This window comes from Thamnophis sirtalis, unplaced genomic scaffold (assembly GCF_051295495.1).
Source record: "Thamnophis sirtalis isolate CommonGarterSnake01/CBP01778 unplaced genomic scaffold, rThaSir2_p1.2 scaffold_3, whole genome shotgun sequence".
Taxonomy (NCBI): Eukaryota; Metazoa; Chordata; class Lepidosauria; order Squamata; family Natricidae; genus Thamnophis; species Thamnophis sirtalis.
This window is the reverse complement of record NW_028261383.1, coordinates 126,438,502-126,459,768: the sequence shown is the minus strand read 5'-3', so window position 1 is coordinate 126,459,768 and position 21,267 is coordinate 126,438,502. Positions and strand designations below refer to the sequence as shown.

The 21,267-nt window shown below is 45.7% G+C and overlaps 1 protein-coding gene across 2 annotated transcripts in view; it reads right to left on the bottom strand.

Moving 5' to 3' along the window:
- Positions 1–405: 405 nt before the first annotated feature.
- FADS6 (fatty acid desaturase 6) overlaps positions 406–21,267 on the bottom strand; it is a 31,798-nt gene continuing 10,936 nt past the window's right edge. Inside the window, exons 3-6 of one of the 2 annotated variants that reach the window (XM_014070653.2) lie at positions 9,074–9,254; positions 6,787–6,974; positions 3,212–3,391; positions 406–1,896 (exon numbers count right to left, since the gene is read on the bottom strand). In XM_014070653.2, the coding sequence (XP_013926128.1) occupies positions 1,747–1,896; positions 3,212–3,391; positions 6,787–6,974; positions 9,074–9,254 (699 nt within the window). In that variant the 3' untranslated portion in view covers positions 406–1,746. The remainder of the gene's footprint in view (positions 1,897–3,211; positions 3,392–6,786; positions 6,975–9,073; positions 9,255–21,267) is intronic. The other variant, XM_014070654.2, reaches the window with a different exon arrangement.

Here is a 21,267-nt window from a genome sequence, read left to right as displayed (position 1 = left end):
GTTGAATGAATGTTGTTTGATCTTAACCACATACTGTATTTTTATGTTATTGTATGTCTTCCCCTCCCATGAGTTGTTAGCCGCCCTGAGTCCCCTCAGGGAAAAGGGCGGCCTATAAATAAACGCAACTGAACTGAACTGACTGAACTGAAAACACTAAGGTATGCACCTCCATTCCAGAAATAGTAAATAGTGATCATTGGGCACGTCTCCAGAAGGTGGAAAATGGGCCCTTGGGTAGAAACAAGAGCAAAATATGTAGGTTTCCTTGCACATGATTGTTTAGGTAATTTTCATATAATAGTTATATGTTGTATCATAAATGTGTGAACGTAAACATTTTTACTTTGAGAACAGTTAAAGACTGATTTTGACTAGCTAAAAAAATGGGGCCATGCCAACTCATCAGGTCAGTTAGTGTTTATTTCAAAATATTTTTTTCAAGTATATCTACTTGCTGCTTTTCCTTGCCTAATCTGCTTGCTTTTTACGTTGTTCCTTTTATTAAACCACACTCCCTCCACAAAGTGGATTGGGAAATAATTTATTCTCTCTTTGCATAGATATCACCACATTTGTCAGCAGGAACTTTTATACAATCCTTCTTTGCATCATTTGTGTTAATAAAACATCCGCCGGTAATGACAATTCTATTTCCTTCAACCGTTCAGCATCGTAGTTTACAGAAGCTTTTTTGGGGGGGGGGGCTTCTTGCAAGAGGAGAAATTTTAGTAAAGTTTCCTTCAGGTCAAGCTCAACTCTTGGCAATGCAATAACGGATCCCATATATGGGGAGTAGGAAGTTGGCAACTGTACAGAAGTGGCTACTGCTGCCGTCTTCCAGGGTGGTTTTTGATTTCCCAGTTTGGCCCTCAAACATGATAGTCTATGGAGGTCTACTAAGCACAGACTTGACCTGACCATTCATAGCTTCCCAGAACAGTCAAAGTAGTCTAGGGATTGCTATCTGCTGAGAGTGTGCTAAAAAATGAAAATCTATGAAGCATCTGACAAGAGCTATTTCTTTACCACATACATTCTCATATAATCAGAGCTATGGAAATATCGGTCCAACAGTCAATGCCAGTTTTTTTTCATGTTTCTTCTAACCTCTAGGAAAAGCTTCCTCTAATAAGTTTCTTTCCCAGTGTTCTTTCCAGATGTACTAGAATTTCAGAAATTCCCATGCTAGCTGGCATTCTGGTAATTGGAGTCTCTGCATATCTAGAAGGCACCAGTTGAGCTGCTCTAAAAATGCATATATTGCGAAGATAGCTTGCATTTTCTGCAGTGTGGATTTTAGATCAGTTAGTGGCAGTGATCTATGTTTTGCTGTCGAATACCCAAGATGAGGAAAAGAAATTGCTACACCGAACTTGTCAAAGTTTGTACTATGCAAATGTCTTTTAACTTGGAAGTCATTTTAATTATGAGGAAGAACATTAAATAGCCCTTAGATTTCCCTCCCTCAAGTTGCAGAATAGCAGAATGGAAATAATCCATTAAATATATCAGTGTGCAAAGATTATTACAGCAGAGAAGAAAATCAAAGATAATACAATTGAATTAATTGGAACTATTGATTTTCCCCTATGACCCATTACTGGGCAGCATTTTTGCTTGACCGATATGGAAGACATAAATAACATAGTTATTTTCCCTTGATAACTTAGTCTTTAAATGTATTGATCTTGGAAAAAGAAACCATGCTGCCTTAAGGTCCTAGCTCTAGCCATAAAAGTACCATTACTGAATCCCCACAAGTTCAGAAATAGGAGGTGCATGGACCATCAGTTCTTCATATTTGTCCAGGAATAGCTTCAAGCGGGACCAGTAAGAATCCTCATTGTATTGTAATTTCTTCTTTTTCAAATACTGAGAAACCACAGGTTTTATCTGAAATATAATGGAAAGATAAGGTTAGTATTACAGTAAACATTGATGCTTATTTTTTATTAGGATAGGCCCAGAGCCAAATATAAAGAACATTGCTGGTTACTAAAAATGGTAGAAATCCTGTTAGGCTCAAACAAGATCCACACATACAGAGTTCAAGCTAACTATAGCACTTTATTATTAGATTAGATTGACAGAGTTGGAAGGGATCTTGTAGGTCATCTAGTCCAACCCCCGTCCAAGCAGGAGACCCTACATCCTTTCTGACAAGTGGCTGTCCAGTCTCTTCTTGAAAGCCTCCAGTGATGAAGCTCCCACAAGTTCCGAAGGCAACTTCTGTTCCACGGGTTGATTATTCTCACTCAGAAAATTTCTCCTTATTTCTAAGTTGAATCTCTCCTTGATCAGTTTCCATCCATTATTCCTTGTCTGGCCTTCAGATGCTTTGGAAAATAGGTTGACCCCCTGCTCTCTGTGGCAACCCCTCAAATACTGGTCCTTCTCTTCCCTAGACTAGCCACGCCCAGTTCCTGCAACTGTTCTTCGTTTTAGTCTCTAGTCCCCTAATCATCCTGGTTCTCTTCTCTGCGTCTCAGCATCTTTTTTATAGTGTGGTGACTATTATGTTCTACCTACAAAAAGAGAATCTCCCGACTGGCAGCTTTCTCTTGGGAAAAAATAGATAAAGTTGCAAGAAATTTGGTGGTTGGGTATTGATCATAGCCTTTTGATGGGTGTGTAGTGACTCCAGGCTAATTCCACATTTGAGCCCCCCTTCTTTGCCAGATTGGGTGCTTCCCAACATATATATCACTGAAATAAGTATTAATTAAACAGTACAGACAGAGTGCTTTAGCAACCTCTGAGATACCTGTCATTTTTAGCTCCCTTAAGAGAATGTGAAGAATTCTTGAAGAGAAACCAACAATTTTGTGATGTAAAGTACTATAAAATAAAATGAAAGTACCGTAGTTGTGTATATGATCCATAGAAGGAAGAATTAAAATGTCCAATGTGAAATATATTTCTCAAAAATGAAACTTATTCTTTGTAAAATATGATTTCAGGTCTATAGGATGTGTAGTTTTTGCCCAGTGCTTCCTTTCAATCTCAAAGCATCCTAAACTATATAAAAATTAATTTATGATCAAGAACATTTTTTTTCTATTGTTGACGGATAAGATTTTGGCCTATATGAAACTCATCAGCTCTTAATCACATACCCTTTTCTTTACAAGTAAACATTCAGCAGGTATTTATTTTGCCCCACCCTACTCTTCCAAACACCCATTCCATCTGCCATTCAACCTCACACCTTCAGGCACATGTTATCAGAAAAAGATGGGAAGAGGTGATGCTCCACATGACAACTAATGAGTGAGTGTCCAAAAGCCCAGTCCAACAGAGGATTTCGAGGCAAATTGAGAACTCCGCAGCTCATCATGTAGATGCGTTTTGGCTTCTTATCAGGTGAAAACATGGGTAGGCCAATATGCTATAAGATAAGACCACAAATGTTAATTTATTAGGACATTAGGAAACCAAAACTCTTGGGATAGCAATGCTGTCAGCCAAGAAGGATTTTTTAATGTGTGAAACAGCAATAGCAACAACACTTAGACTTATATACTGCTACATAGTGCTTTATAGCATACTGTGAATGGTTTACAAATGTCAGCCTATTGCCCCCAATAATCTGGGTCCTCATTTTGCCGACCTCAATGGAAGGCTGAGTCAACCTTGAGCCGAATGCAGTATTGCTAACTAATTCTTCCCACAGTCGGTCAGAATCGAACTCCTGGCTATGGCCAGAGTTAATCTGAAATACTGCATTCTAACCAGTGTGCCAGCACCAGCTCCTCTGAATGTTTTTTCCAATTTCTTTGCAATTTGCAATGTTATAGATTCCATTCTGTGGAATATTTGGAGAAAAACTCATACAAAAAGTGAACAGGTATGAACAAGAGATGGAAAACCTTTAGCCCTCTATGTGTTACTGCTCTCAGCCAGCAGAGACAGTAGAGACAGATGCTGGGAATTTAGCAACATTTGGAGATCCAAGTTCTCCAAATATAAACTAGACTCCTTTTGAGAAATGCTCAATATTCACCATTTAATTAAAAATAATACAATCAAACACCTGGAAGCAAATCTCACCAAGATTATTTATGACTATATCTCACCAAGTTTCTGTAGGACAATCTGAAACATTTCCATGTTTTCCCGGTATGTATTGTGTAATTTAAAAAAATTACCTCTTATAGAATGGATGATGAAATGATTGCCCAATATTATGTTGTTTCTAAGAAGCCTACAGCTAGAAACACCCTTATTTTTACACGACTATGCACAAGATCATAGCCTCAGTGCAATTACATAGCTAAAAATAGCATAGGTAAAGGTTCCCCTCGCATATATGTGCTAGTCGTTCCTGATTCTAGGGGGCAGTGCTCATCTTTGTTTCAAAGCCGAAGAGCCAGCGCTATCCAAAGATGTCTATGTGGTCATGTGGCCAGTATGACTAAACACCGAAGACGCACGGAACACTGTTACCTTCCCACCAAAGGTGGTCCCTATGTTTCTACTTGCATTTTTACATGCTTTCAAACTGCTAGGTTGGCAGAAGCTGGCACAATAATGGGAGCTCATTCCATTACGTGGCGCTAGGGATTCGAACCGCCGAACTGCTGACCTTTCTGATTGACAAGCTCAGCGTCTTAGCCACTGAGCCACCATGTTCCTACAAAAATAGCATATACATTGAAAATAGTTGTTCCAATTATCTTTCCAGTCTCTAAGGCCCCCTTTCACAATCTCTGTTTCCCAGTCAATTGTTCAATCCAATTTACTGCAATCAAACACTAGTACTGATAATTGACACATAAAATTTAGTACAGAGTTAAAATGCATTTGTAAAATGACCTCACTAGCATCTAACATATAAAATATAAAACCCAAGATATAGCATATAACAGAAACACTATTTTATATTAAATATAATATCTAAAATTGCAGTAAAGTGTGTGTGTGTGTGTGTATATATACACACACATATATATATATATATATATATATATATATATATATATATATATATATATATATATATATATATATACACATACATACATATACACATACACACACACATACATATACATATACATATATACACATACCTACATACATATATACATATACATATACATATACATACACATACACACACACACACACACACACACACACACACACACATACATATTAATATCAGCAAAGTAGTAATATTTAAAATTTAAATAAATTATGTTTCCCAGAATGGGTGGGATAATCAGAGGTGGTATTCTATCGATTCAGACTCGTAGCGATAATCATGGGTAGCTCCACTCACCTGCCCTGGCTCTACAGCATCCCATTTAGGCCCTTTTTTTGTCAAACACGCATGCATGCTCACATTTTGGAACTAGTAGGGAAGGTAAATGAATACCACCCTTGGGGATAATGGCCCATTAGTGTTTGATAGATCTTCTGCACTGATGGGCAAAACCTAGCTAAGTACACTGTGACAAGGGGTACTTCATCTATAACAATTATGGTGAACTTATGGCACGTGTGCCCAAAGTGGCATGCAGAGCCATGTCGCCTAGCATGCGCTGTGTCGCCTGTTCCTCTTCTGAGTTTGTGACGTGTATTCACATGTGATGACCAGCTGGCCTTTGTGTGTGCGGCAGTGCCAGAAACCAGAAGAGTTGGTCTTCCATTTTCTGGCATGAGCCTGTGCGCTGGCCGGTTCCACCACAAAAGCGCGTAGGACAAAAGCGCGCTCGACAAAAGCGCGCTGTGACGTCATCACAGCGCGACGAAAAAGATCGAAAAAATGTAAAAATAAAGCTAAAACCTTCCCCTAACCCCCCCAAACCTAACCCTAAACCTAACCCTAACCCTAACTCTTAACCTAACCCTAAACCTAACCCTAAACCTAACCGTTAAAGTAACGAAAAACGTAACGCTAACCCTTATCCTAACCCTAACGCTAACGCTCTAAAGCTAACCCTAACCCTTACCCTTACCCTAACCCTAACCCTAACCCTAACCCTAACCCTTACCTTTATGTGAATCGGCTTGCTTTAATTTAATTTTTATTAATTTTTATTTGAATTTTTCGATCTTTTTCGTCGCGCTGTGATGACGTCAAAGGCGCGATTTTGTCGATCGCGCTTTTGTCGTCCGCGCTTTTGACGGGTCACGGCGCTGGCCAGCTGATCGGTGCATGAGCATGCATGGCAGTAACCCAATGGTGGGTTCTGAACCCTATTGCAACCGGTACGGTGCAATGGGGCCCAGTGGCCACCACATGAACATGCGCAGTGCACGTATGCGTTACCTTCTGTGACGCTCCGCGACATCCCAGCTGCTCGGCAGAGCAACGCACAGGTGCCGTATGCTCCATGCGCGGAAGCGCCAAAGAGCTCAAATACAGGTAAGGACAGTGAGTGGGCCCTCCGGAGCACTGTATCGGAATGGTACCCAGTGCTCCCGGCAGACACTGGTACACCCGTATCGGGGTGTATCAACTGCAACCCACCACTGCAGTAACCAGAAGACTGCTCTGGAAACTGAAAGTTCATTTCCCAACACATACATGCCCCCTGGGCAGCTTCTCTTCCTGTTCATGGCTCAGACAAGTGCAAAGAACTCCCTTTTTGGCACTCGGTGCCCAAAAGGTTCACCATCACTGATCTATAAGCAGCATCTGAACATAGGGAATGTCTGGACAACCAGAATATACCCAAAGGGAAAACGTGCACTTTTACAATGCAGGATAGTTATGCCAAGAGATGCTAATCTAATAGATTTTTTCATACAACATCGGGTTGTTGATAGCCTTACCTGGAAGATATTGACATGGATGTATGCATGGGCGAGGAGAGCACGGGTGATCAACATACAGCCAAGTGCAGACCAGATAGACTGGAACTCTGAGATATTAAACAGTAGCCAACAATGGCCATACAGACCAATGAATATACAACACAGAGTCCGAAGGGCAGTTTTCAGTTCCACTTCTGTGAGTAAACCTATGGAAACGAAAATAAGTTAAGCTACTGTTTATTGGGAGGCTACTGTTTCTTACTGTTTTTGTCGGGGGTGAGGGGAAGGTAGAAAAAGTTGCTCTGAGACTCTTGAGAAAGGGAAGGGGGTATTTATTGAGATGAACAATCAGAGGATGGGAAAGAACATTACAGATTTATCAAAGAAATGGATACTTAGCCCATCGTGCACACGGCCTTGGAAAAGGAAATTCAGAGACCTTACCTAAAGACGTCACTACCGGTAGTATGAAATGGCTAGATGTTTCCTCTAATCTGTTCTCAATATCTTGTACAGGTAGTCTTCAACTTACAACAGGTCACTTAAACAAAAAGTGGATATTTTTCCACTTATGACCATTACAGCATCCCCCTGGTCACGTGATTTATATTCGGATGCTTGACAACTGACTCATGTTTATGATGGTTGCAGTGTCGTGGGTGGGTGGGTGTGTCATATGATCCCCTTTGCGACCTTCTGACAAGCAAAGTCAATGGGGAAGCAAGATTCACTTCACAACCGTGTTTACTCATTTAACAACTGCAGTGATTCAGTTAACAAATGTGACAAGAAAAGTCATAAAATGAGACAAATCTCCCTTAACAAATGTCTCACAACAACAGAAATTTTGGACTCAATTGTGGTCGTAAGCAGAGGACTACTTAGGCTCTTGGTTGTGCTCTGCAATTAAGGGGCTTGACAATTGGCTGCCATTATGGGAAATCACGTTGCTATGAAATCTGGAAAGGTAGTGCAGGCATGATGTAAATTCACTATTTCTCCCCTAAGCAATTTATATCTTCTAAACTACAACCACAATTTTTTTGACAACCTTGCAACATCTAGGACAGTGGTTCTCAACCTTCCCAATGCCGTAACCCTTTAATACAGTTCCTCATGTTGTGGTGACCCTCCCCCTCAACCATAAAATTGGTGTCTCAGTTCCTAAGACCATCGAAAGTATTGTTTTCCGATGGTCTTAGGCGACCCCTGTGAAAGGGCTGTTCAATTGCCAAAGCGGTACCCACTCACAGGTTGAGAACCACTGATTTAGGAGATACAGATAATTCTCCACTTATTTTAGTGACTGTGTGAAATTACCATGGCACTGAAACTAGTGACTTACCACTGGTACGCACACTTAAAACCATCACAGCATCACCATAAGCACTTGATCAAAATCTGAAAATGCTTGGCATGTGTTTACAAGGGTTGCAGTGTCCCAGGGTCATGGGATCACCATTTGCAACTTTCCCAGCCAGCTTCTGACAAGCAAAATCAATGGGGGAAGCCGGATCTGTTTAATGATCATGTGATCCGGTTAACTACGATGAACTGTAGTTTAACAACTGTGGCAAAACAAAAGGTCATAAAAGCGGGCAGGACACACATAACAACCGCTTTTCTTAACAATGCAAATTCTAGTCTTAATTGTGGTCAATTAAGTTGAGGGCTACCTCTACTCCTTTAGATTTAGATCAGGGCTACAAAGTTTTAAATGGCCAAGAAAAGGGGCTTTGAAAGAAGGAGTTTACAATTGTCCTTTATGCTATTTTTTTTAATGGGTGTAACTCGCAAGAGAGGAAAATAAAAGTTTCCCTTCTAAGACACACATTGTAACTTGGGGGAAGGAATAATTTAATTTTTCAGGGGAAAGGATCAGATGCCACTTTTCCTAGTGCTCAATTTCTGATCAAATTTGAAATTCTCTTTAAAAAATAATCCAGGAACCCGACTGCAATCTTTCAAAATCTGCTCCCCTTTTTTTTAGTATACATTTTTTTAAAATTAAATGGGAGCAAAGGGATTTGGAGGAGGCTCTTATCTAATAACGCATCACATAATCTGTGTTGCAAGCTGCTGGGTGAATAGCTTTATCTCATGGAAGAAGGTTTAGGCTGCTAATGGTTTATCTTTATTTGTTCTACTTCTCTGATTCTTCCAAAGGCAGGTTGCCACATACAGTGAACTATAACGACAGACGATATTAACGAAGAGACTTAATTGCATTCAACATAAACACTGTAAAACCAATGAAGAGAAGGGGATGCTCATTAGTAGGGGGATTCGGAGGACAGTAACATACCAATGGCTACCAAAGGAGTGATGACAGGTACAGCAATAGGTGCAATGAACATATAAACATAACGGTTCAGGAAAGGAATCTTCCAAGTACTGGAATCCCCAAGGCCAATGACATTTGTATAAGCATGGTGCATTTTGACATGATTGTAGGACCCTCGTTCTGCTGTGAAAGAGGAACAAACCTAGGACAGAAAGAAATGGTAAATAAAGAACACTGCAATTACCCAGGTACGTATATGGTACAACTTATGGTGCTCAGCAGATGTGTTAGAATATAGCTTCCATCACTGAAGAAAGATGAACTCCTGCATAATACCCAAAAGTCATTTTGCATTCCAAAATATGGCAGCTGGAATGAACCACATTGAAGAAGTCTATAGCAGATCACACAAATGAAGATCTTTATAGTTGCCCTCCTAAATTTGATTGCTGCTTATTAGATAGAGCGTGACAGTTTTAAAGCAACGTTGATAACAGCATCAATCTTCAAATCATTTAATTGGATTTAAACAGGTCATTTGATTTAAACAGTTATCTGATGGGATAAACGGTTTCACTATAGTCACCTTCAGGAGTCCATAATATACCAATGGAATGGAGACATTTAGTCAGCCTATGTCATCCAATGATATATAAGACATATACATCATAGACCTATTCAACTTGTTATTCTCTAGATACTCTGATGCAGTTTCCACAGACTAAGGCCACTGGCCATACTAGTTGGGACTGAAGGGAAGTATAACTAGAAATATATCTTAGAAACTATGAGACATAATTGTTCCACCTTATTCTGGTTTGAATAGATTTCATCTAGATTTCTGTATCCAGTTCTGATCACCACACTTTAAAAGCATTCAAAGAAGGTTTAGCAAATGTGTGGCTAATGAAAGGGCTCAAAGGTAGCTTTATAAAGAGAGACATCACTGGGGTTCGGCTTGCTTAGTCTTGGGAAAAGACAAATGCAACATAATACATTTCAGATATTCACAAGTATGCCCAATCAAAGTAGGTCAAGGCTTGTTCTCTCTCATTCCAAATTGCAAGGCACAGAATAATAGAGTTACACTGCAGATTACGATTAAATGTTACAGAAGCAATAACAGCAAATAAATATGCATAATAACCCCCAATGGAACTAATCATGCAGAGGGGTGTTGGCTGCCTTCATGTGCTCAAGTGGAGACTACAGACAGAGCCATCTGTCCAGAATGCTTTAATTTGGCTTCCTGCATTAAGTAGGAGATTGGACTGGAGGTCTCAAAGAGCCCCTCCCAACTCTACAATTCTATGAAATTCAAACATAAAACCACTACCAGGATGCCTACCTTGCTAATTATATAATCCTTGATTTACAACCACAATTTGGGACCAGAATTTCTGCTGCTGTGCAAGGCAGTTGAGTGAGTCACACTGATTTTGCAATGTTTTTGTTACAGTTAATTTACCATTGCAGTTTGTTAAGTGAATTGCATTGTTTAATCACGTGGTTGTTAATCCAGCTTTGCCTGTTGACTTTGCTTGCCAGAAACAGGTTGGAAATGTCAAAAAAGGTGATCCCATGACCCAGTTGTGGTAAATACATGCCAGTTGCCAACCACCCAAATTTTGATCCTGTGCTTGTGGGGATACTGCAACGGTAATCATGAAGACTTGTTGTAAGTCAAATTTTTCAGGGCTATTGTAAGTTCAAGTGGTTGCTAAATGAATGGTTGCAAGGGCTACCTGTGGTTTTCAGCCACTTTTGAAACAGAAAACCCATCTCAGTACAAGAAAAGGACCAACTGAGAGCCATATAAACAGATTCAGATGTTTTTTCTCCCAATTGCAGCTCTCTAAGTTGTTATTTTGTATTGCAGACTTCCATATGTTTGAGTACATATGCATTTAATGCATCCATACTAGTCCACAATAAAAAAAGTTTAAATACCGTATTTTTCAGAGTATAAGTATAATCTTTATTGTCATAATATTTAAATACAATAAAATTGGTCAGAAGAGGGTAAAAATCTGGGTGCATCTTATACACTGAATACAGCATTTTTTTTGCCTCCCGAAACCCCACCCACTTTGCAAAAATGGCCATGCATAGTTTTTAGGAGGCTTCCATAGTGCTCCTGGGGGGTTGGGGAGGGCAAAAATGAGCAAAAAACGGACCCATTTTTTGCTCATTTCTGCCACCCCCAGCCCGTTTTTGTGGGAAAAGGCCATTTTTGGGAAGTCTGCAGAGTGAAATTTTTTTTTATTATTTGCCTCTTCAAAATCTTGGTGCATTTTATACTCCGGTGCGTCTTATACTCCGAAAAATACAGAAAGTACTAAAGTATTTTCGGTTCTCTAAAGGTCATTCAGTTGTACTAATTGTGACCAGAAATATCTTCTGTTTTTGATACAGAATCAAAAGCACTTTACCTATGTCAATAAATGAGCTTCCTAAAATGTATCAGGGGATCAGGTATAAATAGTCTCCATTCATTCACTTTCAATAGATTTATTTCAGGTGTAATGCATTACTGGCTCAATTTAATGAATCTGTGGTTTGTTTGTTTTTCCCCAAGAAGAGTCATCATTTGGGGGTGTCTACAACAACCCACCACCGCCAACACATCATGGCCAACTCGCCAACAGCCATCTCACCACGGCCAATTCGCTGCTGCCAACTTGCCATGGGCCAACTCATTGTAGGACAAGAGTTACACTAATATGGAAAAAATAGAATCCTTAAAGAAAGGATGCTAAAGGAGGGACAAAATGAAAGGTGAATGATGAAAATTAATATATATTTTAAACTATTTAAACTAATTTAATTTAATTGTCCCACAGCAAGTTGTCCTGTGGCGAGTTGGCCGTGGCCGCAGCAAGTTGTCCCATTCTGTTCTTGGGGCACGTATGCTGGCTATTTCCCACTCATTCTTTTCAGATAAAGAATAAAAACTGTAATTAAAATCTACATGAAAAAATTATTCTGGGCTTCCTTGGAATGCTGCTGAGAAGGGAATAGATTATTGATTGATGACTGGAGATACCGATTTAGTTCAAGCTGTTCCAACCATCTACCCTTCAGTGGTTCAGAAATCGCCCCTAATCAGAACAATGCCAATTTTAGTTCCATTTTACTGTGATGTGCAATACAGCATCCTACACTTAATTAAAAATAACATTGAAAGCCATTAAATATTCTCAATTCTAACTTGCCAAAACATAACAGAACTAGCTTTGGCCAATTGTGACACTAATGTTATTACTTTCTATGTTGTTGATGTTGATGTTTAATGAATTTATAGGCCGCCCAATCCCGAAGGACTCCGGGCGGCTTACAACAATACATTTAAAAAAACAGAAAAGTTAAAAACACAGAACATAGATTTAAAAAGACCACAACATACACACAGTCTAATCGGGGCTGGAACTCGGTCATGAGTTCAACAGCCCAGGGTCTGCCGGAATAGTCAGGTCTTAATAGCCTTTCGGAAGGCCATGAGAGTGGGTAGTGTCTGGATCTCTGGGGGCAGTTTATTCCAGAGGGTCGGAGCAGCAACAGAGAAGGCCCTTCCCCGGGGGGTTGCCAGCCGACATTGTCTGGCTGATGGCACCCGGAGAAGGCCCACCCTGTGCGATCTTATCGGTCGTTGGGAGGTATGTAGCAGAAGACGGTCTCGCAGATATCTGGGTCCTAGGCCATGTAGGGCTTTAAAGGTAGTGACCAACACCTTGAATTGTGCCCGGATACCAATAGGAAGCCAGTGCAGCTTGCGGAGGATAGGTGTGATGTGGGTGTACCTTGGTACACCCAAAATCGCTCACGCGGCTGTATTCTGGACTAGTTGTAGTCTCCGAACACTTTTCAGGGGCAGCCCCATGTAGAGCGCGTTACAGTAGTCGAGCCTTGAGGTAACAAGGGCATGAGTGACCGTGTGAAGTGCCTCCCGATCCAGATAGGGCCGCAACTGGTGCACCGGGTGAACCTGGGCGAAGGCCCCCCTGGTCACAGCCTACAGGTGATGTTCTAACGTCAGCTGTGGATCCAGAAGGACTCCCAAGTTGCGGGCCCTCTCTGAGGGGAGTAAGGTTTCACCCCCCCAGCATAAGGATGGACTAACCGAACTGTCCTTGGGAGGCAACATCCATAGTCACTCGGTCTTGTCAGGATTGAGTGTGAGTTTGTTCACCCCCATCCAGACCCTGACAGCTTCCAGGCACTGGCACATCACTTCCACCGCTACAATGAGTTGGCACGGGGCGGAGAGATACAACTGGGTATCATCCGCATATTGATGGTATTTGATCCCGTGCTGACGAATGATCTCACCCAGTGGCTTCATGTAGATGTTAAATAGGAGGGGGGACAAGACCGAGCCCTGTGGCACCCCATATTTAAGGGGCCTAGGGTTCAACCTTTGTCCCCCAACCAACACCCACGGCGACCTGTCAGAGAGGTAAGAGGAGAACCACCATAAAACGGTGCCTCCCACTCCCACCTCTTCCAGCCGTCGCAGAAGGATACCATGGTCGATGGTATCGAAGGCCACTGAGAGGTCAAGGAGCACAAGGATATAGGAGTATTCTCCATCCCTGGCCCACCAGAGATCATCGATCAGCGCGACCAAAGCAATTTCGGTGGAGTATCCAGGCCTGAATCCAGACTGAAAGGGATCTAGATAATTTGCTTCATCCAAGGTCCGTCGGAGTTGTAGGGCCACCACCTTCTCAACAACCTTCCCTAAAAAAGGGAGGTTGGAGACCAGATGATAGTTGTTGAGAATAGCTGGGTCCAGAGAAGGCTTCTTAAGGAGGGGTCTTACCACTGCTTCCTTCAAAGATTGTGGGAACGATCCCTCCTGCAGAAACAAGCTAGTAATCCTCTGGAGCCAGCCTTGTGTTACCTCCCTGCTGGTTGAGACCAGCCAGGAGGGGCACGGATCCAGCAAACAGGTGGAGGCACTCATTGCTCCCATGGCCTTGTCCACTTCCTCAGGGGTAACAAGCTGGAACTCGTTCCAGGAAATTTGAGCAAGACCTTCCCTTGGTACCTCCATTGGTACTGTCCAACTGGAGTCTAGGTCTGTCCGAATCTGAGTGATTTTGTCCGACAGAAACTGAACAAACTCCTCAGCCCGTCCCTGTAAGGGTTCCCCCGCATCCTCCCCTTTTAGGAAGGAGCGGGTTATCCTAAACAGGGTGGCTGGGCGAGATTCTGCGGATACAATAAGAGCGGAAAAATGTGCACATTTTGCCGCCTGTATCGCCACTAAATAAGTCCTAATAAAGGCTCTTAGTAGTGTTTGGTCGGATTCGGAGCTGCTAGCCCTCCAACGTCACTCTAGGCGTCTCTTTTGGTGCTTCATCTCCCGGAGTTCCTCAGTGAATCAAGGTGCCCTTCTAGAACCACTGCTGCGAAGAGGCCGCAAAGGCGCAATCCGATCCAGAGCCCCAGTCGCTGATGCATTCCAGCTGGCGACCAAGGCGTCTGTCAGAGTGTGGGCAAGAGAGTTGGGTATTTAGTGGATCGAGGAAAGAGAAGAGATGAGAGCCAGGACTGCAAGGAACTCAGGTTTATTCAATACAACTAATGTACAGCGATTCAAAAGAATCCCCCGCTTGACATCTATTTAAACAGGCTGTCAAAGCAGGGGGACCAATGGGAGCGCTCCCGGTGTCTGGTAACTGATGATGCTGCGCCCTAGCCAATCAGGGCGCCTCTAGCGGCTAGCAACAGGCTATGCTGCGCCCCAGCCAATCAGGGCGCAGCCTGGTCTGTTGCTAGCCTCCTGGTCGTAACTCGAGGACTTTCCTAGTCCTCAACACCCCTTCTCCCCGAGTTAGAGTGCATGCCCAATAGTGGAGCATGCGTAGTCGGCTAGATAGGCGGGGCGGCGTCGGACCCGCCCAGAACGCCTCAGTTCTCCAGGAGTCGTCAGAGGGGTGAGTCCTGCTCGTTGTAGCTCCTCCCTGAAGGGAGTGGAGCTCCAAGCAGCGCCATATTGGGATGGCCCAGAAGGCGGGCTCAACACATCAGGTAGGCCGGGCTGTGGGGGCGCGGCAACAGGGAAGGTGTCGCCTTGCCGGGTGGCGGCAACCGGCGATGGATTGTTAACAGAACGAGGCAATTGAGTTTGTGGCGGGGACGCCGGCCAGCAGGGGGCATCCGGATAGGTGGGGCCTGCTCTAGGAAAGGCCCTTTCACGGGAACCTTGGTCGGATTGAGGCAACAAAACAGCAGGGTGGAAGCCTGCAACATTGCCTGGGGAAAGGCCTCAAACTGGAATGTTTGGACCGGCTGGCAGGCAGCTGTGTCACTAGGCCCTGGATCAGATGGGATGCCGGTCTCCGCGGGGAGACGCCTCCTTATCTGATCCACGTGGTGCCTCCACTCGGATCCATTGGCCAATCTGACCCTGTAAGAACAGGGGCTGGTTATGGACACAACAGAGGCAGTCACCCATTTAGATTCCCCAGAGACCGAGCGGGCCCAGACCAGATCCCCCACAAGGAAAGAGCGGGGAGGGGAGGCCCCCAGGTTGCATGGCTGCTCCCCCGAATAGAGTGGATGAAGCCTATCCAGGGGGGTCCAGAGGTGCCGACCCATCAACAACTCCGCAGGGCTTTTGTTGGTCGTTGGGCAGGGGGTGGAATGTTGGCTTAACAGGTAAGCTGCCACCCTTGTCTGCCAATCGCCCCGGTCCATCCGGCCAAGTGCCTCCTTGGCCGAACGGACCGCGCGCTCTGCCTGGCAGTTGCAGGCCGGATGGTACGGGGCAGTGGGCGCGTGCCAGATACCCTGCAAAGCCAGGAATACCTGGAACGTGGTGGAAGTGAATTGGGGCCCATTGTCTGAGACAACCACGTCCGGCAACCTGTGGGTTGCGAACAAACAGCGTAGGACCTGGACCGTACTCTCAGCGGAGGTGGAGGTCATAAGGACCAGTTCCACCCAGTGAGAGTAGGCGTCCACCATGATCAGGAATGTCTGGCCATGGAAGAGGCCGGCAAAATCCACATGGATGCAGGCCTCTCGGAGCCTCCCACTCATGAGCCGGCACCGCTAGGGGGATGGGACGGGAGAGTTGGCAGTCAGCCCACCAGTCAGCCCACGCAGGCCGCAATCTGTGAGTCCAGCAAAGGCCACCAGACATAGCTGCGCGCTAAAGCTTTCATGCGCGCTATGCCGGGGTGGTCCTTGTGGAGCAGAGATAGGACCTGGGAGCACAGAACGGGAGGGATCACGACCCAATCCCTCCAAATTAAACATCCGCCATGTAGGGACAATTCAGCTTGCCTGGCCTTAAAAGGCCAGAAGCTGTCAGCCACCTTTCCTAAAGGCCATCCGCGTAGGACCCAGGAGCAAACTTGAGCCAAGACCGGGTCAGCCTTAGTGTGGGCCGCAATGTCCGCGGCTGAGAGGGGAAGGCCCGAGGAGGCAATTAGCAAAACGGACAGGGAAGGCACTGGGGCCGGGTCAGAGTCCGGCAAGGGGCAGCGGCTAAGGGCATCAGCATGCCCCAGCTGCTTGCCCGGACGGTAGAGCAGCATATAAGAATACGCTGCCAGGAACTCCGTCCATCGCATCATTCTGGGGGAGAGAATGGGAGCGGTCGGCTTGTCGCCTGCCAGAAGCCCAAGGAGCGGCTTATGGTCAGTGACAAGGGTGAAGTGCCGACCATACAGATAGTCATGAAACTTCTTAACCCTGGACACTGCAGCCAGAGCCTCCTTGTCGATCTGGCTGTAATTTCGTTCTGCAGCAGAGAGTGTCTGGGAATAAAAAGCCACGGGGGCCTCTGAGCCATTTGGGAGGACATGGCTCAGGACCGCCCCCAGACCATAGGGGGAGGCATCACAGGCTAGTGTCAGCTTGTCACTGTACTGCACTAAGACAGCCGCTGATGTAGGTGTGTCTTTGACAGCCGCGAACGCATGCGCTTCGCGGATGCCCCAGCGCCAGGCGCGGATCGGTCAAGCAACCGATGCAGCGGCTCGACTAGTGACGCCTTGTGAGGCACGAATGGTGCGTAAAAATTGAGAAGCCCCAGGAACGCCTGCAACTCCGCCTTGGAGGAGGGAGTGAGGGCGTTCCTGATGGCGGCAACCTTAGAAGGTGTAGGGTGGATTCCTTGGGCGTCAATCAAGAAGCCCAAGAACTCCACCCTAGGCACAGCAAACGAACATTTGCTGCGCTTAAGTTTTAAACCCGCGCCCCTAAAACAAAGGAGGACCTTCCTGAGCATTTTGATGAGTTCTGAGCGGCTGGAAGCAGCGATCAGAATGTCATCGAAATACAGGATGACACCAGGGAGCCCATGGAGCAGACGCTCCATGAGGCTCTGGAAGATCCCCAGTGCCACAGAAACGCCGAATTGGAGGCGGCGACAATGAAAAGCCCCACGATGGGTGACAATGGTTTGGGCAGCTGCTGCATCATCATCCACTGGGAGCTGTTGGTAGGCCTGCACCATATTCAGTTTCGCAAAGGTGCAGCCCCGCCCCAAGGAATGGAGCAGGTGCTGCACAACAGGGACTGGATAGGGGTTTGCCTGGAGGGCAAGGTTGATGGTCGACTTGTAGTCAGCGCAGATCCTGACCGACCCATCGGGTTTGACAGGGACCACAATTGGGGTCTCCCATCGCGAATGGTCGACGGGTTCCAGGACGCCCTGCGCCAACAGCTTATCCAGCTCAGCATCAACCTTGGCCTTCAAGGCAAAAGGCACCCTGCGAGCCTTCAGCCAAATTGGAGCAACCTGGGGGTCGAGGTTAAGGGAGATGGGGGTGCCCTTGTAGGAGCCCAGCTGGCCATTGAAAATGTCCGCGAATTCCACGAGGATACTTTCCAAAGATAGGGAAGAGGTACCCACCCGATGAATCCCCCCTATGGACAGCCCCAGGGGAGGGAACCAATCCAGACCCAAGAGGGCAGGCAGGGGCTTTTGTACAATCAGGACAGGTAAACAGCCATGAAAGTCCCTATAGTCAACCCAAATGGGGAAGGAACCCAGGGTGGGAATAAGAGTCCTGTGGTAGTCTCTGAGGGAGGTGTCCACCGGGTGCAGATGGTCGCGGGTGATGCGGGGACACAGGCGGGAGAATGTGGACCAGGAGACCAGGGAACAGGAGGAGCCAGAGTCCACCTCCATGCAGCAGGGCTGACCTTCCAGCTGGAGAGCTGCAAAGACCTTCCAAGCACCGGCGGATGCCTGGCTGACCGTCTCCCTGGCGACATCAGGCTGGTTGACGGTGTAGCAGTCTTCAGCCCGTCTTGCAGGGCGCGAGGGCTGTCGGCGCAGCTGTGGTTGAGGTGCGGCTGGCTGATGGAGGAAGGATAGCGCAGGCAGGGAGGCACGGCAGACCTGGGTGATGTGGCCCTTCTTGCCACAATGACAGCAGACGGTGCCCTTGAAGGGGCAAGCTGTGCGGGCGTGGCGGCCGCCGCAGCCCACTCACCCAGACGAGGCAGGAACAGCAGGCTGGGGGGGTGGTCACCGAGGTTGAGCCCGAAGTTGGATGACTTGCTCAGAGCTGGGGTCTTCAAGCGGCACCAGCTCATCAATAAGGCATGCGTGAGCAGCCGGCGGAGGGCACACAGGAGCGGAGGAGGTGGAGGCAGTAGAGGCTGGAGCTGATGGAGAGGCTGTAGGCATTGCATGTTGGCCGTGGACTGCTCCGAGAGCTCAGCTGCTCTGGCTTCATCCACGGCCTGCTGCAAGGTGATCTCGGTGTGAGACAGGAGGCGGCAGCGAAGACGAATGTCTTTGACCCCGCAGATGAATTGTTCTACGAGGTTGTCTTCTAAGTCCTCGAAATCGCATTGGATTGCTGTTACGCGTAGAGACTCAAGAAACTGGCTGATGGATTCTGCCGGTTTCTGGACGCATTGGCGAAACGCGTAACAGCGGGCGATACGAGATGGTGTAGGCGCATAATGATTCTTCAGCTTCGTCATCAGCATCTCCCAGTTTAGCTGATAGACCGGCTGCAGAGAGGCCAGGGCTCTGGCAGATGCAAACATAGCAGGACCACAGCAACTAAGGAAGAAGCTGCACTTCTCCTCCTGGGGTTGGTTATGGTTCTTTGAGGCTATGAGATAGCACTCAAAGCGCTCAAGAAAACCTTCCCACGTCTCGCCGGCGGTCCCATAAGGAGCAAACGGTGGTAAGGCAGAAGCCATATTAGCAATTCAGGCGAATCTCTCTATTCGGCAGAGAGAGAGATAGGGAACGAGAAAAAAAAAGTCAGCTGTTTGCCGCACCGGCGGTTGCTTCGCGGCTTGAGTGGCTATGTGACTGATTTCCCTCTCATTCTGTCCTAGGCTCTGCTTATTGGAATCGCTGCAATCCCACCTTCATCGCCAGTTTAGTGGATCGAGGAAAGAGAAGAGATGAGAGCCAGGACTGCAAGGAACTCAGGTTTATTCAATACAACTAATGTACAGCAATTCAAAAGAATCCCCCGCTTGACATCTATTTAAACAGGCTGTCAAAGCAGGGGGACCAATGGGAGCGCTCCCGGTGTCTGGTAACTGATGATGCTGTGCCCTAGCCAATCAGGGTGCCTCTAGCGGCTAGCAACAGGCTATGCTGCGCCCCAGCCAATCAGGGCGCAACCTGGTCTGTTGCCAGCCTCCTGGTCATAACTCGAGGACTTTCCTAGTCCTCAACAGGGTATCTCCCCAAGCTCCATCTGAAACCTCAGTGGGTCCATCAGGTGCCTGGGGCGGAACCATTTAATCGGCTCCACCTCCCTGCGGAGGGGGAGTAGCTTCTGAAAGTCAAGCCTCAGCAGGAAGTGATCTGACCATGACAAGGGTAAGGTCTCTATCCCCCTTAGTTCAAGATCACATCTCCACTGCCCCGAGAGAAACACAAGGTCGAGTGTGTGTCCCGCTCTATGAGTCAGACACTGAATTACCTGGTTCAAGTCCATGGTTGTCATGGAAGCCATGAACTCCTGGTCTCCATCAGAGCGTTTGCCCAGTGATGGCAAGTTGAAGTCCCCCTGTACTATTAGTCTGGGGAACTCAACTGCCAACCCGGCTACTGACTCTAGGAGAGCAGGCAGAGCTGTTGAGACGCAGCTGGAAGGTAGGTACGTCAGAAACAAGCCCACTTGAACCCCTAGGTCCAACTTCAAGAGCAGAGACTCACACCCCACAGTCTCTGGAACAGGGATCCTGCGAGGAACTAGCGATCTTCGGATAATAACTGCCACTCCTCCTGGTGTCGAGGTTGATGAAGCACCTGAAACCCTTCTGGGCACATTTCCGAGAGGGGGACTCCTCCCTCATGTACCAGCCAGGTTTCAGTAGTACATGCCAGGTCCGCCCCCTCGTCAAGTATTAAGTCCCGGACGAGGGGAGCTTTATGGATCACAGACCTGGCATTTAGCAACAACAACCTGAGGCCAGGGCCCTGGCTTCTCTTGTCACCAGGTTCTGGAGTTGAGCTTACAGAGCCGGAACAAGGGATCGCTGTAACATAGCCTATGACCTAACAAGAGGAAGGAGGAAAGGATTTTCAAATATATTAATGCAGTTATCTGTCAAGATCCAATAAAGAGTGAACAACAACTTTATTAGACCCAAGATAAGGCTTCTGATTACTGACGTAGCATAATTGACATATTTAATGGTTTAGATATAGACAAATACTTAGATAAAGAAAAAATACCCTTAGTTAAAGAAGAACACAGGCAAAATTGAATCAACCAATAACCTCGGGGGAAATCTTACAGGTAATTAAACAGTTGAAGTCAGGGAAGGCACCAGGCACAGATGGCTTGACAGCGGCTTACTATAAAAACTTATAGTTGGAAATGATAGAACCTCTTAGAGAATTATTTAATAAGATTCAAATGGAAGGTAAGGTACCTCCTTCATGGAAGACAGCCTTTATATCTTTGATATCCAAAGAAGATCAAGATACTACTCAACCAAAAAACTACAGACCTAGTTCATTACTTAATGTAGACTACAAAATATTTACTAAAATACTAGCAAATAGGTTAATGCTGGTTATCCAACAATTGATACATGCTGATCAAACAGGTTTTATACAAGGGAGACAGATGAAAAGTAATGTTAGATTAATTATTAATGCATTAGAATACTTGGGAAAGAACAATCAAATCCCTGCTGCGTTCATATTTCTGGATGCTGAGAAAGCCTTTGATCGAGTTAATTGGCAATTTTTGCTGAAGATTTGC